The 23,837-nt window shown below is 35.2% G+C and overlaps 1 protein-coding gene across 1 annotated transcript in view; it reads left to right on the top strand.

The window, feature by feature from the left end:
- LOC145689862 (discoidin domain-containing receptor 2-like) overlaps positions 1–23,837 on the top strand; it is a 581,986-nt gene that overhangs the window by 526,595 nt on the left and 31,554 nt on the right. Inside the window, exon 15 of the mRNA XM_081764130.1 lies at positions 6,330–6,422. Coding sequence (XP_081620256.1) covers positions 6,330–6,422 — 93 coding nt within the window. The remainder of the gene's footprint in view (positions 1–6,329; positions 6,423–23,837) is intronic.

Below are 23,837 nucleotides of genomic sequence, written 5' to 3'. Positions count from 1 at the left end.
AATATATAGAAACTGAGTTGGGCATTCCTCAATGGGGACAATTGAGGGTTAAATTTGGTTAAGGGCATAACTAGCAATTCTTAAATTTTTCAGGACAGCAGAAAAACAAACGCCCTTATCCAATTAACCAACGTATTCACACACTATTTTTGGAGACAGGCGTTCGCTACGTAGCAGTGATATTACTTTAACACCACCTAGACACATACGGACATGCTCAAACTTGCAGAAAATATGTATATCTCATTTTACCGGAAATAGGCCGATACGCCGTTATCCAAATTACCCATTCATGGATTTATTCTTTCAAATTGTACACGGTCATGTAAATACTTCTATGTTATTATCACTCAAAAATCAGTTATATATGGAGGTAAGTAAAATAAAAAGGTCATAGACGGCTTCATCCTTCATGGATTTATTTTATTGTTATGGTATTTTATTGTTATGGTATTTTATTGTTATGGTATTTTATTGTTATGGTATTTTGGTCATATTATAAAAGTTTGATTCTAATTCCTCCATTTGTCTTCATTTTGTTGCAAATAGATCCATTAGAAGTTTGCACAAAAAAAGAAGCAACGAGCCAGTTCCTTTGGTTGGAAGGTGTATCAGGGGCGGCAATCCATCAAAGACTTTCGGGAAAAAGTAGTGTCTACGAATGGATTGAAAAATGTGTTAAAAAATCGTCGTACAAGTGTTACGCACGAGGAAAGAGCCGGGCGACCATGTACGGTCACAAATGTTGACAACATTGAGCGTAAGCATGACATGGTTCTGTTAGACAAACGAGTGGCTCTTGATGAACTGACACATCGTCTAGAAATTAGTCATGGTTCCTGATACTGCTCTCGACCAGAAAAAAAAAAAAAAAAAAAAACGGAACACTGCTTGTTGTTCCTTTTTGGCGCAAACCTCAAATGAAATCTATAATCTATCAGCAACAAAAACAAGACAAATTGTTGAATTGGGATCAAACTTTAAACAGCATGCTCACAACAGCATAATAATAAAATAAACGAAGTCAGAAGTCGGTATGAATAAACTAAGGAGAGTCAGGGACGTACGCAGGAATTTATTTCGGGAGGGGTCTAAAGGCTTTCGGGGGGTCCAAATACAATGTGAGACTAAATTATATGAAAATTTCTAAAATTTCCCCTAAAACTAGACTACATTTACAAAAAGATCGGGATTTCTGGGGGTCCGGACCTCCAGGACCCACCCGCTGCCTACGCCCCTGAGGAGAGTTATGTCAAAATTGCGGATATTTTGACTCTCTCTCGTATCTTGCTAACTTCACTATCGGTTATTATTTATTGTTTTAAAATGTGTATTCATAATCATCAGTATACTGATATAATAACAAGATAATAATAACAAAAGTGTAATTATTTATGTGAATTGGGCAGCCATTTTTTAGCAGCTGTTAGGAATATCCCTATAAATGGTAGAAACGAAATTTTACTTAAAATAAAATATATTTATTACCCTTTGCCAACGGTAACCTAAGTTACCATTAACCTGTCAAAATTATAATTCAGGAGATATATATATATTATGTTGGTATTTGAATGGTTGAGAACCCTATTGCTATTGCTAATTAAAAAATAGATAATTTATTATAATTGCAAATGCACTGATAAATTCTTACGAAATAATATTCAAAATGCAAATAAATTATCTAGTTAACTACTGAAACAGGCGTATGTATTAATAAGCCTAATCTTTAGTCACAGCTATTTGTATATGGATATTTTAAAACTACAAAATATGTAATAAATATCTCATTGTAGCTGATCTGAATGAATTAACAATTTTCTTCATAGTCATCCCTATAATCTTTTTTTAATAGCTATAAAATCATTAAATTTTAAATTAAATACATTTGACATGTAATTTCAAGTTTGTCTTTAGGTGTTTACTTACATAGTTTATGAAATGCAAAATAAAAATTTTACATGATGTAATATTAAGATACATATCAAATAGATGACTGCGTGAAACTTGAACAGGATCTACAGAGAGTTCAGATATGATGTGATAAGAAGAAATTAGACCTGAATATGTCCAAATGTAAATCTGTATCTTTCACGAGGAAAGAAAATCCAATTAACTTTACCTATACAGTAAGTGGCGTTTCCTTGTCTACCCCAAATACTACCAAAGATCTAGGAGTTATAATCAATAGCAAATTAAACTTTGCTCAACACATTGAAGTAATAACGAGTAGTTCATATAGAAACTTAGTTTAAATTTATAGAATAGGATAGGATTTTTACAAAGAATCAACATTTATAAGGTTATATTTTTCGAATGTGAGATCAAAATTAGAATGTTGTACTGTTTGGACATCAAGGTAAGTACTCTGATGTATGGGTGGATCCAGGACGGACTTCTGGGAGGACGGTCAGTTGTAATACTGCTACTTAGAGCTAATTTTAAGAGTTACAAGCTCTGGGATGGGTTTTAATTATATATATAAAAAAAATCTCTTCTGAGGGGGTGGCAATGGCCCCGATCGCCTCCCTCTCGATCCGCCGTTGCTCTGATGCAATAGAAAATATACAGTTTAAATTCTTAAAAATGCTTGCATACAAAAAAAAAAAAAAAAAAAAGGTTTCTGCCCAGAGTATGTCCTCTATGAAGAATTTTAGTTTTCAAACGTAAAAAAAGCAGACGGATTTTTGATTTGTTGTTATTACATAAATTATTAAACGGTAAAACTGATCATCCAGAATTAGTTTCAGAAGTATTATTATGTGTCCCTACAGGTAAGACTAGAACACCAAACACTGCGATATTCTATTGTAGACTAGACAACCAAGAACTAACATATTGCATATTAAGTCTCTTCTGTGGAAAATGTGTGATTCATATAACGAAATGATTTCATGTAGTAGATGTATTTAGTATGTCGGAAACCAAGTTCAAAACAATTGTGAAGCAATAACTTCTGCATAATTAAACGACGTATGTTTGTGTTTGTATAATAGTGTATAATAGATAATTATGTACACAACCCTGCAAGTGGGCATTGAGCCTGTTGTGTTGTCCTTATGAAATAAATAAATAAATAAATCTAAATTATGATAACTTGCATGCTTTCTACACATTTTATAACACACATCATTAACTTATTCTAATATTGATCTTTCCATAAAGAGAAATTTTGTATTTTATTCGTATTCTACAATATAATTCACATTTCATTATTTATAATTAAACTCAAATATTATTAAAACATTATTTTATCTTTTTTTGTGAGCCACTGAGCATTTATCTGTACCAGAATTAAAATAAAAAGTTAAACAGCTCTAACAATTTGTGATAATTAATTGTATAAGCAAAAGCAAAGAATCATTTTAAATAAGAGTTTATTCCATTTACTCTTATGGAAAGCTAAAGTAACTTTTTTCAGGTGACGTTTGTAATTATTTTGCTTCAATTCAATCCTACAATTATAATTTATGTTGAAAATCAAAATGTACGGTTTGTTAATATTTGTTCTGCAAGACGATGTTATCGATACGTTCTTCCAAAACATGTAGTGTAGAGATCATAACTTCAATTTTGTTGATTTGTCATCCCAGCGCCCCCTGGTCGCGGTGGGGTTGTATCTATGCATCTCTTAGATTTATCGACCATTTCCCCAAACTGATAACACTGTATAGAGGAAGGTTACGAAAGAGATGCACTTAATATTCATCTTGAAAAAGCTCCAAAAATAATGAAGCAAAAATGATATAAACTAAATATAATTTTAATTGAAGGTTAAGCTCCATTGTAAGAAATGGAAAACTTTACTACTAAATGTAGAAATGGAGATATACGTTAAAAAGTAAAAAAAGAGAGAAATAAAAAGAAAAGAAAAAAGAAACCGAATTCGTACTCTTAAGAACCACTGTCCCAAAGAGTGCGTTTCGTGGTCCCTAAGAGGGCGCACTCAACACCTATCATACTTGAAACCCAAGTCCCCTTCGTAAGACGAACACTGATCATGTCACCATCGTTCACAATTAATGCAGTGAATCCAGTCCTCGTCAATTCATACAATTCGTGACATATTGGGCTTGAAATTTGGTTGATCTCAGCTGCAGTTTTCTCTGTTGAAGTGGATGGTTCATTGAGATGATGAAAAATTTTCTCTTTGACTTAACATTTCCTTTAATTTGTTTGCTCTGAAGGACCTTGTGAAATGGAGCACTAGTAAAAATTTCAGATCGACGTTTGGTACGTGCAGTTTGTCGTATTTCTTTTATTTCGGAAGAGGAATGATGTATCTCGGATGAACAGAGTGTTTGAAGTTGCTGCTTCTGTACATGCAAGACGTTTCCCTTTTCTCTATGGTAATCGGAGCAATGTTTCGCTCAACATCTTCCTTCGAAACACTTCCAGGCTTTTCATTTTGATAATTTTCTTCGTTCATTTCCTCACTACTTAGGACGTCGTCGCCATACCATGAAAGGCAATAACAAACTACCATGAATTCAACATGCCTGGGGATGTTCGGACAGAACAGAAGATCATCATCATTATCATTGTATTTTAAGAAATTCTGTAAATTCAAAATACTTCTTATAGAAGATTTACAGTTGGTGCTTGAATCGAAGGCAAACAATTGCAAATAATTCTACAATCCATTATAATATTCTGTTACATTCCGCTTTCTTAAACTAACTAACTACAGAGAATAACCATATACTCTGAATAATGAATGCTGTTACCCACACAACCTCTTAATGAAATTATCTCAAGAAGTACGCGCGCGTTATTTGGTAACTCATTAACGCGCACTCTTTGGGAAACAGCAGTCAATTCAAGTGAAATTTATCCAGGTGACTGCACATGCAAGACCTCTGAAACTAAGCCATGGTAAACAATTCTATCTACATTCATGTTTTGTACCATGCAACAAAGGTACTGTAGTTAGCTATTATATCAGAAAAATTTCTTAACTAAGAGTATTAAAATATTACATCAAGAATTCAAAAAAGTTATTTTTATCTGTATTTTCTGTTTGGAGCTGTACGTTAACCTCTGTTTTCGTCGTATCAACACTCACAAAAGACGCATCAACTAGCGTAGCAATAATAATTCTGTGTGTTACCACTTCAGCGTAATTGGCGCTGCGCGCTATTAGGGCGTGCGTACTCTTTGGTAACTCTCCTCTATCTTCGATATACCAAATAATAATAATAATAAAACTCTTAAAATCCACCATTTTACCAATGAAGTTTAAGTGAGTGACAAGGATAAGTACACGATCCACAGCCAACCAAAAGCCTTCTTCAGTGATATTAACCAGAATTTTGTGACACTTTGAGATGCTTGCTTTAAGCAGGAAAAACAATTATAGCACCTAATTGTGTAACCTTTCATCTCGTTTAAGTTCACAATATAAGGTTAAGTTACTGTAATTTCACAACATAACAAGAAAAAGTTTTATAAAAATAAACTAAGTTCTCGCTTTAATTTAGGCCTGAGCTTCCTTGTGACTAAGGGATTAGAATACGCGTTTTTGTAGTGGGAGTTCCGCGTTCGATTCCCAGCGGGGCTCATATAATTCGAATTCTTCATTAAGCTGTGGGTTCACGTCCTCTATACCCTTGCTCTTAATAGAGACGCCAAACTCACGTCAAATAAAAATATAGAATATATAGAGTGTATTTCAAAACAACACCGACAACGTTTTGGGAAGTGATTCCTGACACCAAGATAACACGAAAAGTATAGGCCAATCTGGGTGCAAAAATCCATCATTTGGGTGTTATAGGCTGCCGAAAACATGAAAAATTAACTTTAAAGGTTCCTTGCTCCAATTCTATTGGACCTACCATGGTCGGATCAAGATTTCACTTAGGTACTTGTGTGTACACTATCCAAAAATACATGCTTCAGAATGCATCGGTATTTCCACAACAATTTTTATATACGTAGTTGGTGAGTAGTTCAAATTATATTCCCGTAGCCAAACTCCCACTATAAAAATTGTTGCGTGAGTATCGCAGGATTCTGAAACGTGTATTTTTTTTTTTTTTTTTTTTTGGATAGCGCACATATTAATTCTTAAGTGAAGTCTTGACCCTACTTATGTAGGTCAAATAGTATTGGAGCTATGGTCATTTAAAGTTCATTTTTCATCTGTTAGGCAGCCTATAACTCCCAAATGACGGATTTTTGCATCCAGATTGGGCCTATGCTTTTTGTCTTATCATGGTATCTGGAGAGATCTCTTCCCAAACGTTGTCGGCTTTGTCTCGAAACTGTTTCTCTCTCTCTTTGTATATATAATTTTTAATATAGTGTTTATCATATTGGTTTTCTTCCAGTTATGGGTGTCTTATTGACATGGCTGCACAAATTGCGTCTGGAATGAAATATTTGGAGTCTAGAAATCTCGTACACAAGGACTTAGCAGCAAGGTAAGTCTATCATTTATAAAATATACCCAAATATGCAAATGAAAATGTATAAAAGAGTCAATGACTGTACAGTCTAACACAGTTCTCTTCAGAAAATAGGTGAAAGAAATGATAATTAGGGTTAAAATTTTTAGGTAAACGTTCTTTTTTTCGTTTTGAGCAGAAAGAAGATCTCCTAAATACATGATGTGTCAAATATTACTTCCAGTAGCGAATAAAGATAATTTTCCAGGATTTGTTTTCTCATTTTTGTTCTACTTACCTCTTTATACCTTTAATCTTCTCCCAAACCATTTTTCTCGTCTTTTACTCAGACATTTTATAACATTATACCAATTTTCTGGTCTTTAGAAATGAATATGCTGTTTCTTGTTTGAGAATTTTGACAAGATGAAACAATTTATGGGTTTTTCGATCTAAATGACGAGGATGCAATTTCCAAGGCTTAACAAAGTGTTCAGTTAGAGAAGATTCTTTTTTCTTTTCAACCCATCTTTCGGGTTTTAATATACAGGGTGTCCCAAAAGTAATGGCGAAAAATGAAACCACAGATCCCTGGCAGTAAAACAAGAGAAACGTTTATATGCCATATAGTCCGGAAATGGACAATAGCGGAGCTAGAGAGCTTTGAATGAGGAGGGAAAGCAACTTCACGCTTAGAGAGCGGAAATTGACGACTTACAAAACCGCATTGAAGATACGTGTGAACAGTTAAGCAACACAGTGGCAATGATGAAATGCATTGGAAATTCATGATTAACATATTCCATGGATGTGAGGGGACAATACTTTGAACATCTTCTATAGGTATGTTTATTGTTAGCTCGTATGGCCTAGTAGTTTGTAGTGCTACTTTGGGTAAGATACTATGTTACAAACACAGTACGCCGTTGCGTATTTTGCCTGTTATTTTATTACATTACACGAGTAGTTATACTTGTTCTTATTTCTACCCTTTGTTTGCAAGTTTCCGTCTGGTATATCACTTTCCATTTTTCCCCTGCGATTATGCAACCGTGGTTAGCGGTACTTGCTTTAACTCCCATTGCACATATGCAAGCAATCGTGTCATGGATAACAACCTCGTTCTGTATGGTTTTTAATTCTTACTGCACAGTTTCATTACCCCTACTGTTCAGACATTCAATTGATCACTAAATGACGTACGCAGAATCTCTGGTTCAGTTACGTAACATACATTTAACATGTCAAGCCGATATGCGTTTAATGTCTTGCTTAACCCTCCCCCTGCTAGCTCTTATCATTATTCCGCTGGCAAGCATCCCCCCCCACATTCGAACTTGTCTACCTCCGCCCCTGTTCACTTCCGGACTGTATGTCATATACCGTAAACTTTTTTTCTCGTTCGGTGCCAAAAATCTGTAGTTTTATTTTTTAGCCATTACTTTTGGGACACCCTGTATTGAGAAGTAGCAACTTGAGCTAATTGCTCTTCTCCATTGATTATGATTATGAAAGTAAAATTAGTGTAATACACGTATATTGGTATTACCATACAATATTCTTGAATGTCCGAAGAAAGTTATTGAGCATTGTACGACCTGCTTTCCTAACTTATGATAGTGCGATTCAGATTATACTACTGTTATGTTATTATGCTTGCTGTTTTAGGTGTTTAAAGAAAATTCTTAATTACTTTCATATTTGGGCCTGCTACAAATATTAAAACAGGGTATTATAATTCTTTCATAAGACAATGCTAGTTCTTCTCTTCTATCTTAATATACACTTTCGCTAAACCGTTTATCTAGTGTAAACATTGCAATCCGCTTATTGATGGATTTTTCTTTCTCTTTTTATAACCCACTACGTATCTTCTAATAGTTAAGTGTCATTTATCCAGGGGCGGATCCAGGACCGACTTCTGGCGGGGGCGGTGGGTTGTCATATTGCTACTTTTAAGGGCTCCAAACTTTAAGATGGGTTTTATTTATATATATATATATATATATATATATATATATATATATATATATATATAAAATAGAGAAAGTTTCCTCTTCTGGGGGGGCAATCGTCCCCATCGCCCCCCTGGATCCGCCCCTGCATTTATCTGTATAAATTCAATGATTACAAATATTAAATTTCAATTCTTCATGGCCAAAATATGTTTAACTGCATATGGTTCATATCCCACATGTCTATAAACTTTTTCCAAACATGTATGATTTGTCATTTTTCTCTTCTCACTCTCAAAAGTAATATGATCTAAAGAACCAAATTGTTTTTTCCACACTAATACGTATTTGTACAATTTGTAAATAAAGATGTTTATATTTTGTATGTTGATGAAAATGTAAGCCTGCTACTAAAAATCTTGCGATAACAATGGTTGCAAACGGCTACATACTTCAATGATAGTAGAAAAGCTAGTAGAAAATTATAGAGCTAGTAGAAGATAGTAGAAAATTATATTCTAGAGAAAAGCATGAGGTTTCTTTAGAATGGAATTCAAGCGTTATCGAATTTTCAACATCTATAGACTTATCACTCTGAGTGAATACGAAATTTTGCCCCATTCCTTTCTGTGGATGTGGAGAGAAGTTTAAAGCGACGTTTTATGTAAAAATTAGATCATGTTTACATGTAACAACTTAGATAACTTTAGTGTTTGTTAAACATATGTTATAGATATCTTCGTAAGTTATACATATTGTTTTCAATCATCTAAAAGTGAAGTTCTCAAAGTAGTTGATGGAAATAAGAAATCATACGAAATGAAAACTAACCCTAAAATTCTTAACATAGTTAAAGGTCAATTTATTTCGCAACGCTGTTCTAGATCTCAGATTTTAGGATAAAATTGTCAAGAAAAAAAGAGTGGAAAAAAGATTGCCACTTTGCTTATCATGACCCAACCATATCATCTTTTAAAAATGTCTTTAAAAGTAAACCACTTCTTACGGAAGAATGCTCATTCTTTTCCAACAAGACGCATCCCACAAAATTATCTACAAAATAGTGTTTATCAAGTCTCCTTTCTTACATTAAAGGCTTAAATAAATTATTCTTGTATCAATTATACACAACTTAGAGAAATTTGTAATCACAACTTGTTCGACTTAGCAGATATCGTATGAGTAAGTATGTTTTAACTGGTACAGTACGTAATGTGTGTCCGCCTCCCTGACTGTCAACGGGTAACAGAGCAAAAACGGTAAAGGAGTGGTTCATGCAGTCGATTCAACGTCCAAATAATACGTTTCATCCCATTCTGTAACTCGCCATTAAAATCGAAAGGGGAAGAAATTTAAGATTTCCGATTTCAAAGTTGATTACCATAGAGAAAAAATGGTAAAATAATGAGACGGGTTTCCTTGTAGTCGATGCAGAGTCCCAAGAACAGAGTCTGTTCATATCTGTTTTCCCCGACCTTCCTTATCTGGCGTCCTCCTTTTTGCAACTCTTGTTGCGATTTCAGACTGAGTCTTGAATTATCACAAATTTATATTTATTTTCAGCAAAACTTGTACATACCATTATAGTGTAGTGTTTTATTTGTTACCAGGTTCGATCTTAACGGATCTGCAGTTCTTACACAATAACTTTCTACAATGTTTAATGTAATGTATTATTTGATATAACATTGCAATATTAGTAATTAGGAATGAATCTTATTTCTATCAGTAGTTTGGGTCCTTCAGGTTGGGAACCAACCTTATACTGATATACATCTCTATTAAAACCAAAGGATTAGAAATCCACTATCATTTCCCGTTTCATTATTAATCTTCACAAAAGAGAAACGAAGGATATGTCGGGAAAAATGTTTTTGATATGTTTCTATGCCGCCAAAAGTAAACTTTATCTAAGATTTTACCCTTCTATTCCAGCTAGAAATGGAGCTCCCGCGTGGATAAGCGGTTAACGTAGGCACCTTTGGCGTTGGGGACCCGGGTTCGATTCTCGGCGAGAACTCATGGGGTTCGGATTCCACGTTAGTCAGTAGGTTCCGTCTCATATAACCTCGCTGCTGAAAGGGACGTTCAGCTTAAAATCAACTCAACTCAACTCAACTCAAATTAGAAATGCTGAAAATCTACTATTTATGGTTAAAGCACTGGTTAAAATAGGATATGAAATGAAATCTTTGAGTTTTACGTCCCACGGTTATGCAGGTTAGGCTAAAGAAGACGGTGATTATGAGAAATGAATGAAATGGTGGAATGAAGAAAGTGGGAGGAAACGGGAGAATCCCGAGAAAACCCACGCACACGGTGTTTGTCCACCACAAAGTTCACTTGGCGGGAGCAGGGTTTGAACCCGGGACCCCATGCACCAGAGGTGAACGCTCTACCACTGAGCCACCGCGGCCCCTAAAATAGGATAAATTATATGGTAATAATTAGCAAGATGAAGTATTTCATTTGGATGCAGTACCACAAGAATAGGTCCCATCTTTGAGTTTATTTATCTATTCTAAACAGTTGTGTTAGTATTGACTTCCCACATAGAAAGAAATTGTAAAAGTTGCTTAGAAATAATTCGAAAGTAGATTATCACACATTCTGGGAATAGATCCCTTCTCCACCTACTTAAGACTTCGAAAGAAGAAGGAGGTGTTCAATTATTAATGTGTTCTTAATATATTCACCATAACTTAGACATTGGTTTACAAATTTTGATTAATCTATTTGATCATTCTTTGAAAGAGTATATCTTTCTTAGTGTCTCATATCAATTTAATTGGGATCTGGTGGTAATCCATGTAACTAAAACTGTGAAACATACGAATGAATACCGGGTTATTAAGAAAAGTTTCATGCTTATAGACAACCATACATTCTTCTGCGTGATTATGGCTGCATAACAGCACAGGGGTTGCGCTGCAAAATTTCAGAACAATGTAACACTTTAAACAGTGAAAAACACATAGTTTCATAATTATCATTTCTGCCGTTAGTGTATCCAAAATTTTGACACAACAAGTAACAAGTCGCCAAATGACAAATAAAATGACTCTAACCTTAAGTGGAAAGTCGCTTAAGCTGTACTCATACATAACTCTACATACACAGAAATTCAACACAATTAACGGTATAAAGTGCTTACATTTTACGATTTAAAATAAGTACATAAAAATTAAAACCCACACAGAACTAACACTCAATTCACTTTGAGTTACGCATCTACAGATAATCTAATGTTGTATTACTTGTGCCTCTTTACGTAAGCTGTGTAAGTTTATGAATATGTGACTTTTCAAAATTGTTCTCCATTATATTGTATAGAGTAACATGAAACACAATAGAATTGTGAATATTTGGTTACGCAGTATACTTGTTCAACTCATGCTGATCAGGTCCGCAACCTGCCACAGAGATTTGGGAGGCCATAAATATGTTAGGCAGGCCCGTATCCAGGGGTCTAGGAGGGGCTGGCCCCACATAAATTTTATCTGGCCCCTTAAAAGTTTTACAGTAGGCTTGCAAAAGAATTATAATATGGTGATGAACTATCATATGGTTGGATCGGGCCCCCCTAACTTCAGCCACCCCCCTAAGTTTTGCGCTGGCTACGGGCCTGATGTTAGGGGATGCCAAGTCATTAAACATTATCTTACCAATAGCTAAATTGTGTTGTTTGTATTAATAATAGCATTTTGTGTTAAGGTTTGGAGGGCCCATGAAAAGTTTAGGGGGAACCAGGTCCCCTAACATCCCTCTGTTTGCGGGTCTGATGCTGATTAAAACAAATGAAAAGAAAGAAAAGAAATAAATTTAACAACAAAAGCAATACCAAAATTTCTTCGAACTAATAATGCTTCATTACACAAGGACGAGTTGTTAAAACCACAAAAGTCGCTAAATTTGTAAGAGCGAAATTCTCATTCAAAAATCACCAGAACAAAAATTTTAAAATTTTACAATTCAACCGCTATCTGCTAAAGAGAAAAACCAACTTAAATTCCATTAATACTACATCGTAAAAAGAAAGGAAGGAAGACTGGGAATAATAACACAGGGCCGCATAGGTTCTGTTGTTTTCATAATGTTGGGTCTTTTATATGTATTTGAACATGCTGAAACCGAAAGTGGCACTAGTTTTCCCATATCACGTAAGAATTTCTTACAATTCACGATTTATATATGTTGATAGCGCTATGCATGTTTAAGCGTAATTCAACTGATTGACGCTAGATGTCACCAGTACATGATGAAATTATCCAGGCGGTTATAAAGATGAATGTGTATTAAATGTAAGGAAGTTTAATTTAATTAAATTAACTAAAATGTTGCCTGCATGTTTATTTGTTATCTCATTTCAAATAAATCTCATATTTAATTATCGCAAATCTTAGATGTGCTTCAATGGTATGAAATGTTAATCTCTTAGGCTAGTTTTAGTGATTCGTCGAATACTGTGTTGCCATGGCATCTCGTGGTTGTAAGAATAGACCAGATTTATTTTGTTACATCTGTGGTGAATTTGTTCCATACAAACAGAGACAGAAAATTACAGAATTTGTAAGAAGAGCATATTTCGCATACTTCCATATGGAACTTGGAAATCAAGATAAATCGTGGACTCCACACAATGTGTGTAGATCTTGTGTGGAATTATTACGGAACTGGAGCACTGGAAAGCGGTCATCTATGCCATTCGCAATTCCAATGGTGTAGAGAGAACCCAAAAACCACAGCGACGATTGCTACTTCTGTTCCTGTGAAATTGTAGGACACAATCCTCGAAACAAGACAAACATAGTGTGTTCCAATATTCCCTCTGCAATGATACCTGTGCTGCATGGCCTAGACTTGCCTGTTCCGACACCTCCATCAAGTCTTGAGTTTGTAAGTGATCCTAAATCGTACAGTGATTCAGTGGAAAATAGTGAAATAGAAGATGAAGTTTACAACCCCCCTAGCGGATCTCGTGACCCTATCCCACTCACTCAACGCCAGCTCAATGATATAGTTAGAGACCTAAATCTGTCTAAAGTATCTGGTGAACTTCTTGGTTCCAAACTTAATGAAAATAACTTGCTGGCTGTGGAACATTTTCCTTTTACAGACATCGGGAAAAATAATTTTTGCAGTATTTCTCGAAAGAAGGTTCTGTCGTGTTTTGTTATGATGTGTCTGGTTTTTTGACCAAGTTAAATTTCCCTTGCCTTTCTAGTGATTGGAGGTTATTCATTGACTCGAATAAAACAAGTTTAAAATTTGTTCTGTTACATAATGGAAATAAGTTCCCCTCAGTTCCTATTGCTCATTCTGAGCCACTGAAAGAAACATACCGGTATGAGAATGTGCAATTTATTCTTAATAAAATTAAATACGAGGTACATGGTTGAGTGGTGTGTGGAGATTTGAAGATTTTGAGCATTGTACTTTGGCAACAAGGTGGGTATACAAAAATGCCATGTTACATCTGAGAGTGGGATAGCAGGGCACGAAAGGGCCACTGGGGAAGGAAACAGTGGCCATTACGGAAAACGCTGGACGCAGGATTAAAAAAAAAAATCATTCAACAAAATTTAATCAGTCCTGAGAAAGTTATACTTCCTCCCCTTCACATAAAATTAGGATTGATGAAACAATTTGTTCAGTTTGTTAAGGCACTCGACAAGGAAGGCGAATGTTTCAAGTTGATATGCAACAAATTTCCTTCACTTTTATGTGCCAAAGTGAAAGAAGGTGTCTTCGTTGGCCCAGACATTAGGAAGTTAATGAAGGATAAAAACTTCGAGTCAACAATGACTAATGCTGAAAGGAATGCTTGGATAGCATTTAAAAGCGTGGTGGTGAACTTCCTGGGGAACCACAAAAGTGCTGATTACAGAGAAGTTGTTGAGAATATGTTAGTTAAATTTCAAGAACTGGGTTGCAACATGAATCTCAAGTTGTATCTTTTACATTCTCATCTTGATTAGTAGTTTTCACTAAATCTCGGAGAATTAAATGAGGAACAAGGCGAACGGTTCCAACAAGACATGAGGGATATGGAGAAAAGGTATCAGGGACTTTGGAGTGTTAGCATGATGGCTGATTACTATTGGACATTGCACAGAGAAACTTCAGAAGAAAATCACAAGAAAATTAGGAAAGCTTATAGGAGAAAGCGTGCTAAAAAGATGTAAAAAATAAGTATGTTATATGATTGTGTTGATTTCCATTTTACAACCTATATATATCCATATTATATGTATATATGTAGTAATCTGTATGTGTAGAGGATCTTATATTCTTTTCTTTTCCTGTCTGCATTCACATTAAACAAAACATGTTCAGTTATCTAGCATAATAAGCTCTTTAGTCTGATTGAAGATAAGAAATAAGGTATAATAAAGCAGTATTGAATACGGAAGAAGGCCCAAATTTTGACATTGATTTGTAAGAAAACCTTACGTGACAGGGAAAAACGAATTCAGTATTCGTAATCAGCTAGGAACAAAGAATAAAGTTCACCTATTAAACAAAGAACAACATGAACTTTTTTTCAATTTGCAGCCCTGTGTAATTGCAACAGTATTGCTTCATGTCCTATACATCACTTCACGTTGTATAGAATTCCTGTGTGTTGTGTAAATATACTTCTTTTATAAGTAATCGAAATAATTCACAATTAATATTATAGAAATACAGCTAGGAGATAATATTAATAATAAAAATAAGCTTACAATTGTTCGTGTATGAAACGTTATATTCTTTTCCATGTAAGTTTCTTATGTTTTTAATGTATCATTGCCCTCTATTTATAATAAAGAACATTATTGATTTTTGAGTAATTATAGCGGAAAACAAATGGGGATAACGTCTAATGGCTAGAGTGTTAGATTCATATCCGCGTGTTCCTGGGTTCGATTCCTGACCGGCGCGTCCCCAATTTTTGGCCTCCACCCAGCGTTGTCAGGTAAACTGGGGAGTCACGTCAATAAAACACGCGACGGCCATTAGGTTTAGAGAACGCCTGGTATGCTGGTTAGCGATAGGGCCATGCGTTCATCACTAGGCTTGTCGTAGTTCCACCAGTCGCTAACAGATGGCGTGGACCGGCTCAGGCGCACAAATCTGGCCATTACGCGAAGTGATTTGCTTTTTAGATGGGAAAACAAACAATACTCGCAAGGAGAAAAAATAAAGTCATAGTTACATGGATTATATATATATATATATATATATATATATATATATATATATATATAATATATATATATAGGGTGTGTCAAAAGTAATCTGACAAAGGGTAACTCAGTTATTATCAGAGTTACAACAACACGTAATATGGGAAATTCTCCCCAAATATGATGTTTTCAATCTAATATGAAGTCATTTTTTAGAACAGACGAGCCGTTTGAGCTGTACGCTCTTTAAGCTCCCAATGTTAAATAAAAATGCAACTTTGCCATTTACCTGAACCCACAACATAAGTTAATGAAGTTAATGTTCGACATGTGGGCCAGCCATCGACACGTTAACGCGGGGATGCAAATAAGCAAAAATATTTTACTCGACCAAGGAAAATGCTACTAGCCCACTTCTTACAATATAAATCATTTACTTACATTCGGTATGATATTAATTACTCTCCCGCACCGATGAACCAGTCGCCCCGGGCGAGTTGGAGAGTAATTACTGGCATCCCTGCGTTAACGTGAAAGACAGTAATTTCATTCATATTTGGAGACAGTTTCCCCTGTTACGTTTTGTTGTAACTCTGATAATAACAGTTACCGTATGTCAGGGAATTTTTGAGACACCCTGTATATACAGTATGGACAGAGTCACTTTCCCCAAAATATGTATCTCTTAACATATTAGTGAAAATGATTTTGTGCCCATCTTATATACATAAGGACATACCAAGTAGTTTGTTTCGTGGATTTTGAAAGCTTTATGTGGGTGTTCAAAATCAATTTGAGAATAAGTCATTGCAAAATTAGGTACAACTTCGTTATGTGAAAGAAATCGTCAAAAATAAATATGAATTTGTGAAATTACCCCTATTATTAGACTAAATTTACAGAAAAGTTGCAATTTCGCGTTATTTCAGACCGCAGGACTAATTCCCTGTATAGTTTCCTGCATAAGGTTGAATTCAAATAACGGAAAGTTCTCCTGATTTACCAAAAGGAGGTTAATGTAGTTTACCATACTTCAAAGATGAAAATTCGGGACGCTACTAAATTACGAGAATCTTTGAAATGCTTAAAATGAAAAGAAGTGTTATATACTAATTTACTTTCTTCGATTAGATAGACGTAATCATATTTTTAGTCATTTTAGTAGACCTTCCTCTTGCTAGTTAAGCAAATGTACACAGATGATTTACCTTATGTCCCTGGTAACCAATTTTTGTCTTTAATTTCTCAGAATCTGTTACGTTTCGTGGCTTTCACAGTCTGTTTTATACAATTACCTCCACACTCCAACATTTTTCTATTTTGTCTTTTTTTTTTCTTGAATGGTCTAGCGGATAATTACAAAAAAAAAAAAAAAAAAATGTCCGGGATTAAAATATTTCAGAAGCAAGATGCAGATTGTAACAGAGTACTAAAGATAACAATAAGATGGAGCAATAAAACCTTTTGTCCCTGTCTCAATGAAACGAATGCTTCGTTCAATGCCAAAATAGTTAAATCGTGAACTTAATTAAATCCATGTTTTATATATTAAAGTTTTTTTTTTTTTCAAACTTTTGAATTTCCATACTCAGACGTTGAAGAGGATAATTATCTACCTAATCCTATGAATCCTATAATATTCCGTTCCTTTCTTTTTCACTGAAATCCGGGACATTTAATCGTCCCGAGGAATATTTTCGGGACGCCGGAACGCAGATATCGATTCTGTGACAATCCTGGATTTTCCGGGACGAATGGCAACCCTACTCTAATATACAAAAATGAAAAATAACCTTGTGGCTAATTACATTACAAGAAACCGGTTAGATTTTTTGAAATGAATTTTTCGACATAATTGCTATCCAACTCGAACTTTTGCTTCTAGGATTTAAATTTGAGGCATTTATTCCGAAGTTGGGCGTCCGCTTTCGCCACGTTTTTTCGCTGTTTTCTCCTTTGCACACTTTCTGCAATTGTTATTAGGTTCATTAATCCGTGCTCTTCACAAACTTTTAAAAGATTTTGCTCGTTTTCAACGTATTGCTTCACAAATTTTAAACCTGTTAGTTCATTGCCCTTATACATTCGCCATGTTGATAACATAAATGCTAGTTTCTTTCCCACAATGCAACTGTTCGATTACCTTGCGCCAAGTAGTTCCCTCCGCTCGCCGTATAGTCCCATGTTTATAACCGCTTATAACAAATAAACAGATTTTTCGAGACTCTTATGTATTATCAAGAACACAAACGATTAAATTATCCATATCTATCCTGTAAATTTTTAAAATTTTGTTGCAAACGGACGCCCAACTTTGGAACTTAACCCAAATTTGATTATAAATCGTATCCTAACGGGGAGAGGAGCATAATTTGCACGAACATTTTAGCATTTCATAAGCGCGCCAAGTTACGAAGATAAAACTTGCTACATAAACTCCTCGTTACACAGAGACGGATACACTTTTCACCAGTATTTAAAAAGTCCGATTGAAGATGGCATACTAAGTTTGTTTTTTTTTCAACTCATTTAAAACAGATATTGTCTGATCTTAGTGATCGCGTCACGACATAGCGGCTAACCTTTTACAAATGCATTCGGAAACATAGTATTTACCTCAATATGGAATTATTACTTTGATCATATTACTTTGTTTAAAGAGAAACCCGTGTAGGGAGCGTGTTCAAAATTATTTATATCAAAAATGCCTTCTCAGTTATTATAAATGTTACTTTAATTTAAATGTGTGATTCAAAGGGAGAACGAGTTTTAACCATTTTTCATAAATCGATTCTTCTTGTGTAAACAACGAGCATTTTCAATTCTTACTTTATAAAGATTTTAAGCAAATATAGTATAACACACAAGAAAAAAATTGCAATCGATCAAAACTAAAAATGTTCTGAAGATGTCCTCATCAAATTCCCTGAAGATGAATACAATGTCTGTATTCGAAACGTCGGATTTCAATATCTTCACCTGGCTGATAGCCCGAAAAGACTTACTAAAAATCTTAAAATGTAATTTCTAACTAGCGAATGGTCAGAACCGTAACTTGTAAGCAGGGCAGGAGGGCAACGAGTCCCCAGGTAAGTTTCCCGCCTTTCGAGCGGGGCCCATTTTAAGACTAAATATTCATACTCCATATAGCCTACGTTACGAACATGAAATTATAAATGAAGCATCAAATAGGTTCACTACGTTACATAAACAAAACAGCACGAAAAAGGCCAGTAAAACAAAAATGAGTCGCGGGCGCATTTCAGTAAAAAAAAGTCTACTATTAGGGGTCCTAGAAATAGTATTTATTCGTATGGCTTTGGGGTTTATCAATATTGTCCCCTTAATTAATTTGTCCTGTATGAAACGGGCCCAGGAGCATAACTAACGGCACCGCAAACCTTGCCGTGTGGGAGAGCCCTCATTCTCCGGGGGCCCATAAAAAGTAAGAGAAAGTTGGAAAGAGGGGGCCCATGAATTAGAAAACAACTTTTCTAGGGGGCCCATATACGCGTATTAATGCTTGCTCCCCAGAAAAAAATCTAAGTTACGGCGCTGCGAATGGTTGACATAGGTGAGTAGTATTCTAATCTACAAGAAAAGTAAAGTGAAAGTAGGAAGGGGATGACCTATGAGAGGAAGTATTGGCAGTGTTCGCCTAGTCATAGATGTATGAGTACTAGATGCCCAGAAGCACAGATGCTATACATCTGCAATGTTGTTGCTTGATTATCACCGATCTTTAGCTCTTCAGTAAGTCATTGACAACAGAGAGCATTCTCTTGGAACAGACAGCACCTTATGAAATTATAAAATATTACTAGAGCTAAGACATTCTTTGCAGCTCTCATGGTACGGTATCCTCATCGTCTAATCCTAGCTTGAACTCTGATAATATTGTTTGCTGCTAAATGGATCTAATCATGCCCCAGTATGTGCAACTTTTCTTTCTTCTTCTTTTTTTTTTTTTTTTCTTGAAGTACATTTATAGAGAACAATGAAGTCTTTCGAATGATGCTCTGGAGGGAGTGAATCAAGACCAAATCTAAGAACCAATAGTAACAGTTTTCCCGTAAAATCAATTGTTCTATGTATGCTTCGTACCTGGAAACACTCACTCTACCAATCCATGATGACAGAGTGTAGCAAGAGTTCCTTCTGTTTGGCTTTTGCTCAAATGAAGTGTTGTGTCTCTTTTCAGTACCTAGATTATATGAGACCTGGAACTACTACAAGTTAAGGTAGAAATCTATCCAACTGCTATGCGTTAAAATGCTTTCCTTCAAGTAAATGAACGCAAAAGCCTGTGCACCAAAGATGAGAGCCCTAGCGATTACGTCATCATGGAAGGCTATCCGTTTTAATAGGCTATATGAGTTAGCTAATTTTGATTAGTTTTTAGAGATTAAAGTTCATAAACATGTTGAAGATGACCGAACTGACTTTTAATGTTTCTTTGATTTCCCCCTGATTAATAAATGACAAGAGTACCATCTATCATTCAATTTCTACGACACCAATGCAAGATGGATCAAGCTTGTATGACTGTAGAGTTTGGCCTGCATGAGCATGTGAAGTATTACAGTGTGCAGATCGTTGGTCCCTATGTTATTCATAGAATACAATTCAAATGATCGACAATATTTCTAACGTCTGTGCGTAAATTTTAACCAGTTAACATTTAATCAACAAAGTTGTCATTATTACGTTCACTTAAGTATTGAATACCACCTTTGAAAATTCGTTTAGGTTCTGTATGTTTAAAAATATAACTTTACTGTTCATATGTTATTGTATCCACTCACAAGGGAACATCTTATATCAATAGTAGCATTGCTCAATCAAACAATGCGCAATCAATATAGGATTGAAGAAAAGTGACAAATCCAAAGTTTTACAGGCCGACACCCAGAAACACAGGAGATAGAATCCTGTGAAGATAGCAATGGACAAGATACATTGACACAGAAAGAACTTCAAAATTATTAAAGTAATCAATATGATATTTACATAACAGCAAACATTATACCCACAAACATGCTCAATAACATAATATGTAACGCAGTGTTGCCAACTGAGCACAAAATGAAGGTTTGTTAAATGACATGATGGAACACAAATTATAACAGCTAGAAAACCTAATTATGAATAGAACCATACCTATGAAGTCGTGATGTACAGTGTTGCCAACATTTGAAGATAGGCCTATATAATTGGCCGATGCAATTTTTTGACATTTTTGAACACCCTGTATGGAGGCAGTTTCAGGGGGGGAAGTAATATTTGGTATTTTTTCATTTCCCACTGTAATAAAGCTGTACAGCAATTTTTACACAAATCTGAGATAGTCAAGTCTAATTACTTGTCGATTTGCGGAATATCCCAGCATATAACGAATTCGATTCAACAAGAAAATAAGGTAATTTTTATTATTTCCATATTCCTTCTTGCGCAACTGCTGAAAATTTAATACCATCCAGAAGACTTGGCATTTGTCTAAGATTGTGATTATCGCTTTGCATTTGGGTATATATCGTTTTCTAAATAAGATATTAGAAGTAAATGTAAACTGAACACGTAAGACATATTAATAAGTAAGTATTTTATACAACGAATAGCGACATCTAGTGGATAACCGTTAAATTAAAAAGATGTAATTGGTAATAACTTTCCTGATTGCGGAAAGAAAATATGTTTCGTATCGTTATGAACGCTCGTTAGACCTCCAATTTATGCCAGTTCAATATTGAAATTTCGATACAGAATTGATGCAAGTGAGAGATAAGATGAAAGATAGAACGTGTCTCTCGATAAGTGGATCTATATCAAATAGCTAGTTTAAGGTTACTATTTGTATTATTGATTTTGGCGTTACCTGCTGCTGCGTTATAGGAACGTATTCAGATACGAAATACATTCTTAAACTTACTGAATCCGTTTCACAAGCCTGTTCATCACTGCCTACTTTATTTTCTTCAATACGGTGATCAGAGCTAACACAGGAAATCATAAATGTCCATAAATTCCGATTTGAAGAGATATAAAAATCGAAACAAAATTCGATCTTGAGCTTTGAATTCGCGTCGAAAACGCATATCTCACTGTCTCGTTCCCTTTTTTACTTTGTGCCGATCGACTTTTAAACGGGACGAATTAATATCTACCACTTCCGGTATGAGTAGGGATTAGCAAAGTAGATAGAAGCGATTATTTTGACGGTAAATCGACCCAACCTCCCAGTGGCGTATTTAGGGGCCCTTCCGGGATTAAGTACTCCCCGAAATTTTATTAATTATATTAAAGTAAATTAAATATCTTGCAAAATTTTCACATTTCCAGGACCAAAGTTAGCAAAGCCTCCTGAAAACAAAATCGTAAATACGTCACTGCCACCTCCATAAAAAAAACTTACCAGCTACGTTTTCTCGTTTTTGCTCTATCGAGATCAATATTGAAGCAGGAAGTTTTTAGATTTAGTAATACATTTCTAACACTACTGATTTCAAGAGAAACATACAGCTGATTATACCGTATAATTCTTTCAGACGCTAAATCTATTTTAAAGAACTGTTTGCCGCTATATGTTACCGCTTCGTTTCATGTTGATCAACATTGAAACCGGAAATGATTAATTTCTACAACTTCCTGTTTGGTAGAGGGTTAACGTAGAGATTGAATCTATTCTGGGACGCTGAAGCAATAGAAAAAAGCTTAAATAACTTGCTATGTTGCTGATTTAAATTAACTCTTTTAATCTTGACTGTCTTGAAACCTAAAGCAGTTAGGATGATTCAAAGTCTCAGATATGTAGGAGCCATATCTGCGGAATACGCCGGATATGGAACAACCTCGAAATGAAACTGCTGAATGACAACGGTTGTTATGTGTGCCGCAAGTGGTCTAGGATTGTCCACGCCATGTCGTTTTCCTTTCTCTTTTCTTAACGTGTACGATTACAGTTTTGTTTTTGGATAATCGTTTTCATGTCCCAGGAGACACATACCAGTGTCCTCTTGGATTGCAAACACGGTGTGGCACGTGATGTTGCCTTTCCGTTTCGGTTGACCCATTCTTTCCTCTGCTTGAAGTTCACGTATAGTCACAATTTCCCATCTCCCGTAACAAAATGTGACAGAAAAGGCTGATAGGATTACCAATGACAGGTAAACAAAACTACATACGACATTGCAACACTGGTTCTTGTTGTCTGCAGAGTGAATGAGGTATCCATAAATCTTTGAATCTTTAACGTACATAACAGAGATGATGCACAACAGTTGCATGTCTATTGCACATTCCCTGGCCAATTCTCTTGTATTTTGACGTGGATCATAGTGCTATCAAGTTGTTCAAATTTTCCTCATTACAATCGATGGGTGACCTTAAAGAAAGTCCAAATTTCCTCTTGAAATCCATGAAATCATTTCTGAGTGGTCATTTCAGCTGTTTGGTCCTGTCTATGCAGTTCGGAGATTTGTCTGGATGTCTCTCCGGCACAACAACCTTTGCCGAACTAGTACAGTAGCATATTCTCTCTTTTTTTCATCTTGACACTCCATACTTTAGAAGTTGAAAATAAAAAGAAAAAAATTAAAAATTATAGCCCCAACAAACCTTCAAATAGTGCTACACATTATTGATAACATAACATCACTGCTGTCCCCAAGTATCCCTGGAAATGAATGGCACGAATTAATGAATCGATCCAATAACAGAGACAGTTTGTATCGGTACCTACACCATGTTTAATATTACAGTATGTATGTGTACAGATGTGTGCTTGTGGATCTGATGCTGTATTTCAAACGTTTGCTTTTTTTTCTGAGCGTTTTAGGTATCAAACCTCAAACAAATGTATTTTTCCGTCCCTTTAACTGATTTATTATGTTAAATTTCAAATTATTGATTGGTAAGTGAATATATTTCTTCCGGTGTTCAAGTCAGTAATTGATAATTAAATGTTCTGCGTTTTAAACGGAGCCACGTTCACTCTTCCTTGATGAAATTCATCCTTTGTATGTTTGATATACGAGGGTCACCCTAAAATAACCGGAGATTTCTGACACAAAACATGATTTTAATACAACTATTTTCAAATAAAACCTTAATAATCCTCAAAGTACTCTACCTTAGTACTAATGCACTTGTCCAAATGTTCATTTCATTGCTGGAAACACCGTGATACTTCATAGCGTAGTCGTCACTTTGCGTTTGACTTCGTTGACGTCGGCAAAATGGTTGCCTTTCATACACTTTTCATCCGACGGAACTTGAAGTTTATGCGGGAGCCATTTTTTTTTTTTTTTTTTTTTTTTCGAAAAAGACAT

Source organism: Thermobia domestica, chromosome 7, assembly GCF_964235325.1.
Source record: "Thermobia domestica chromosome 7, izTheDome1.hap1.1, whole genome shotgun sequence".
NCBI classification, from domain to species: domain Eukaryota; kingdom Metazoa; phylum Arthropoda; class Insecta; order Zygentoma; family Lepismatidae; genus Thermobia; species Thermobia domestica.
This window is presented reverse-complemented; position numbering and strand designations above follow the sequence as displayed.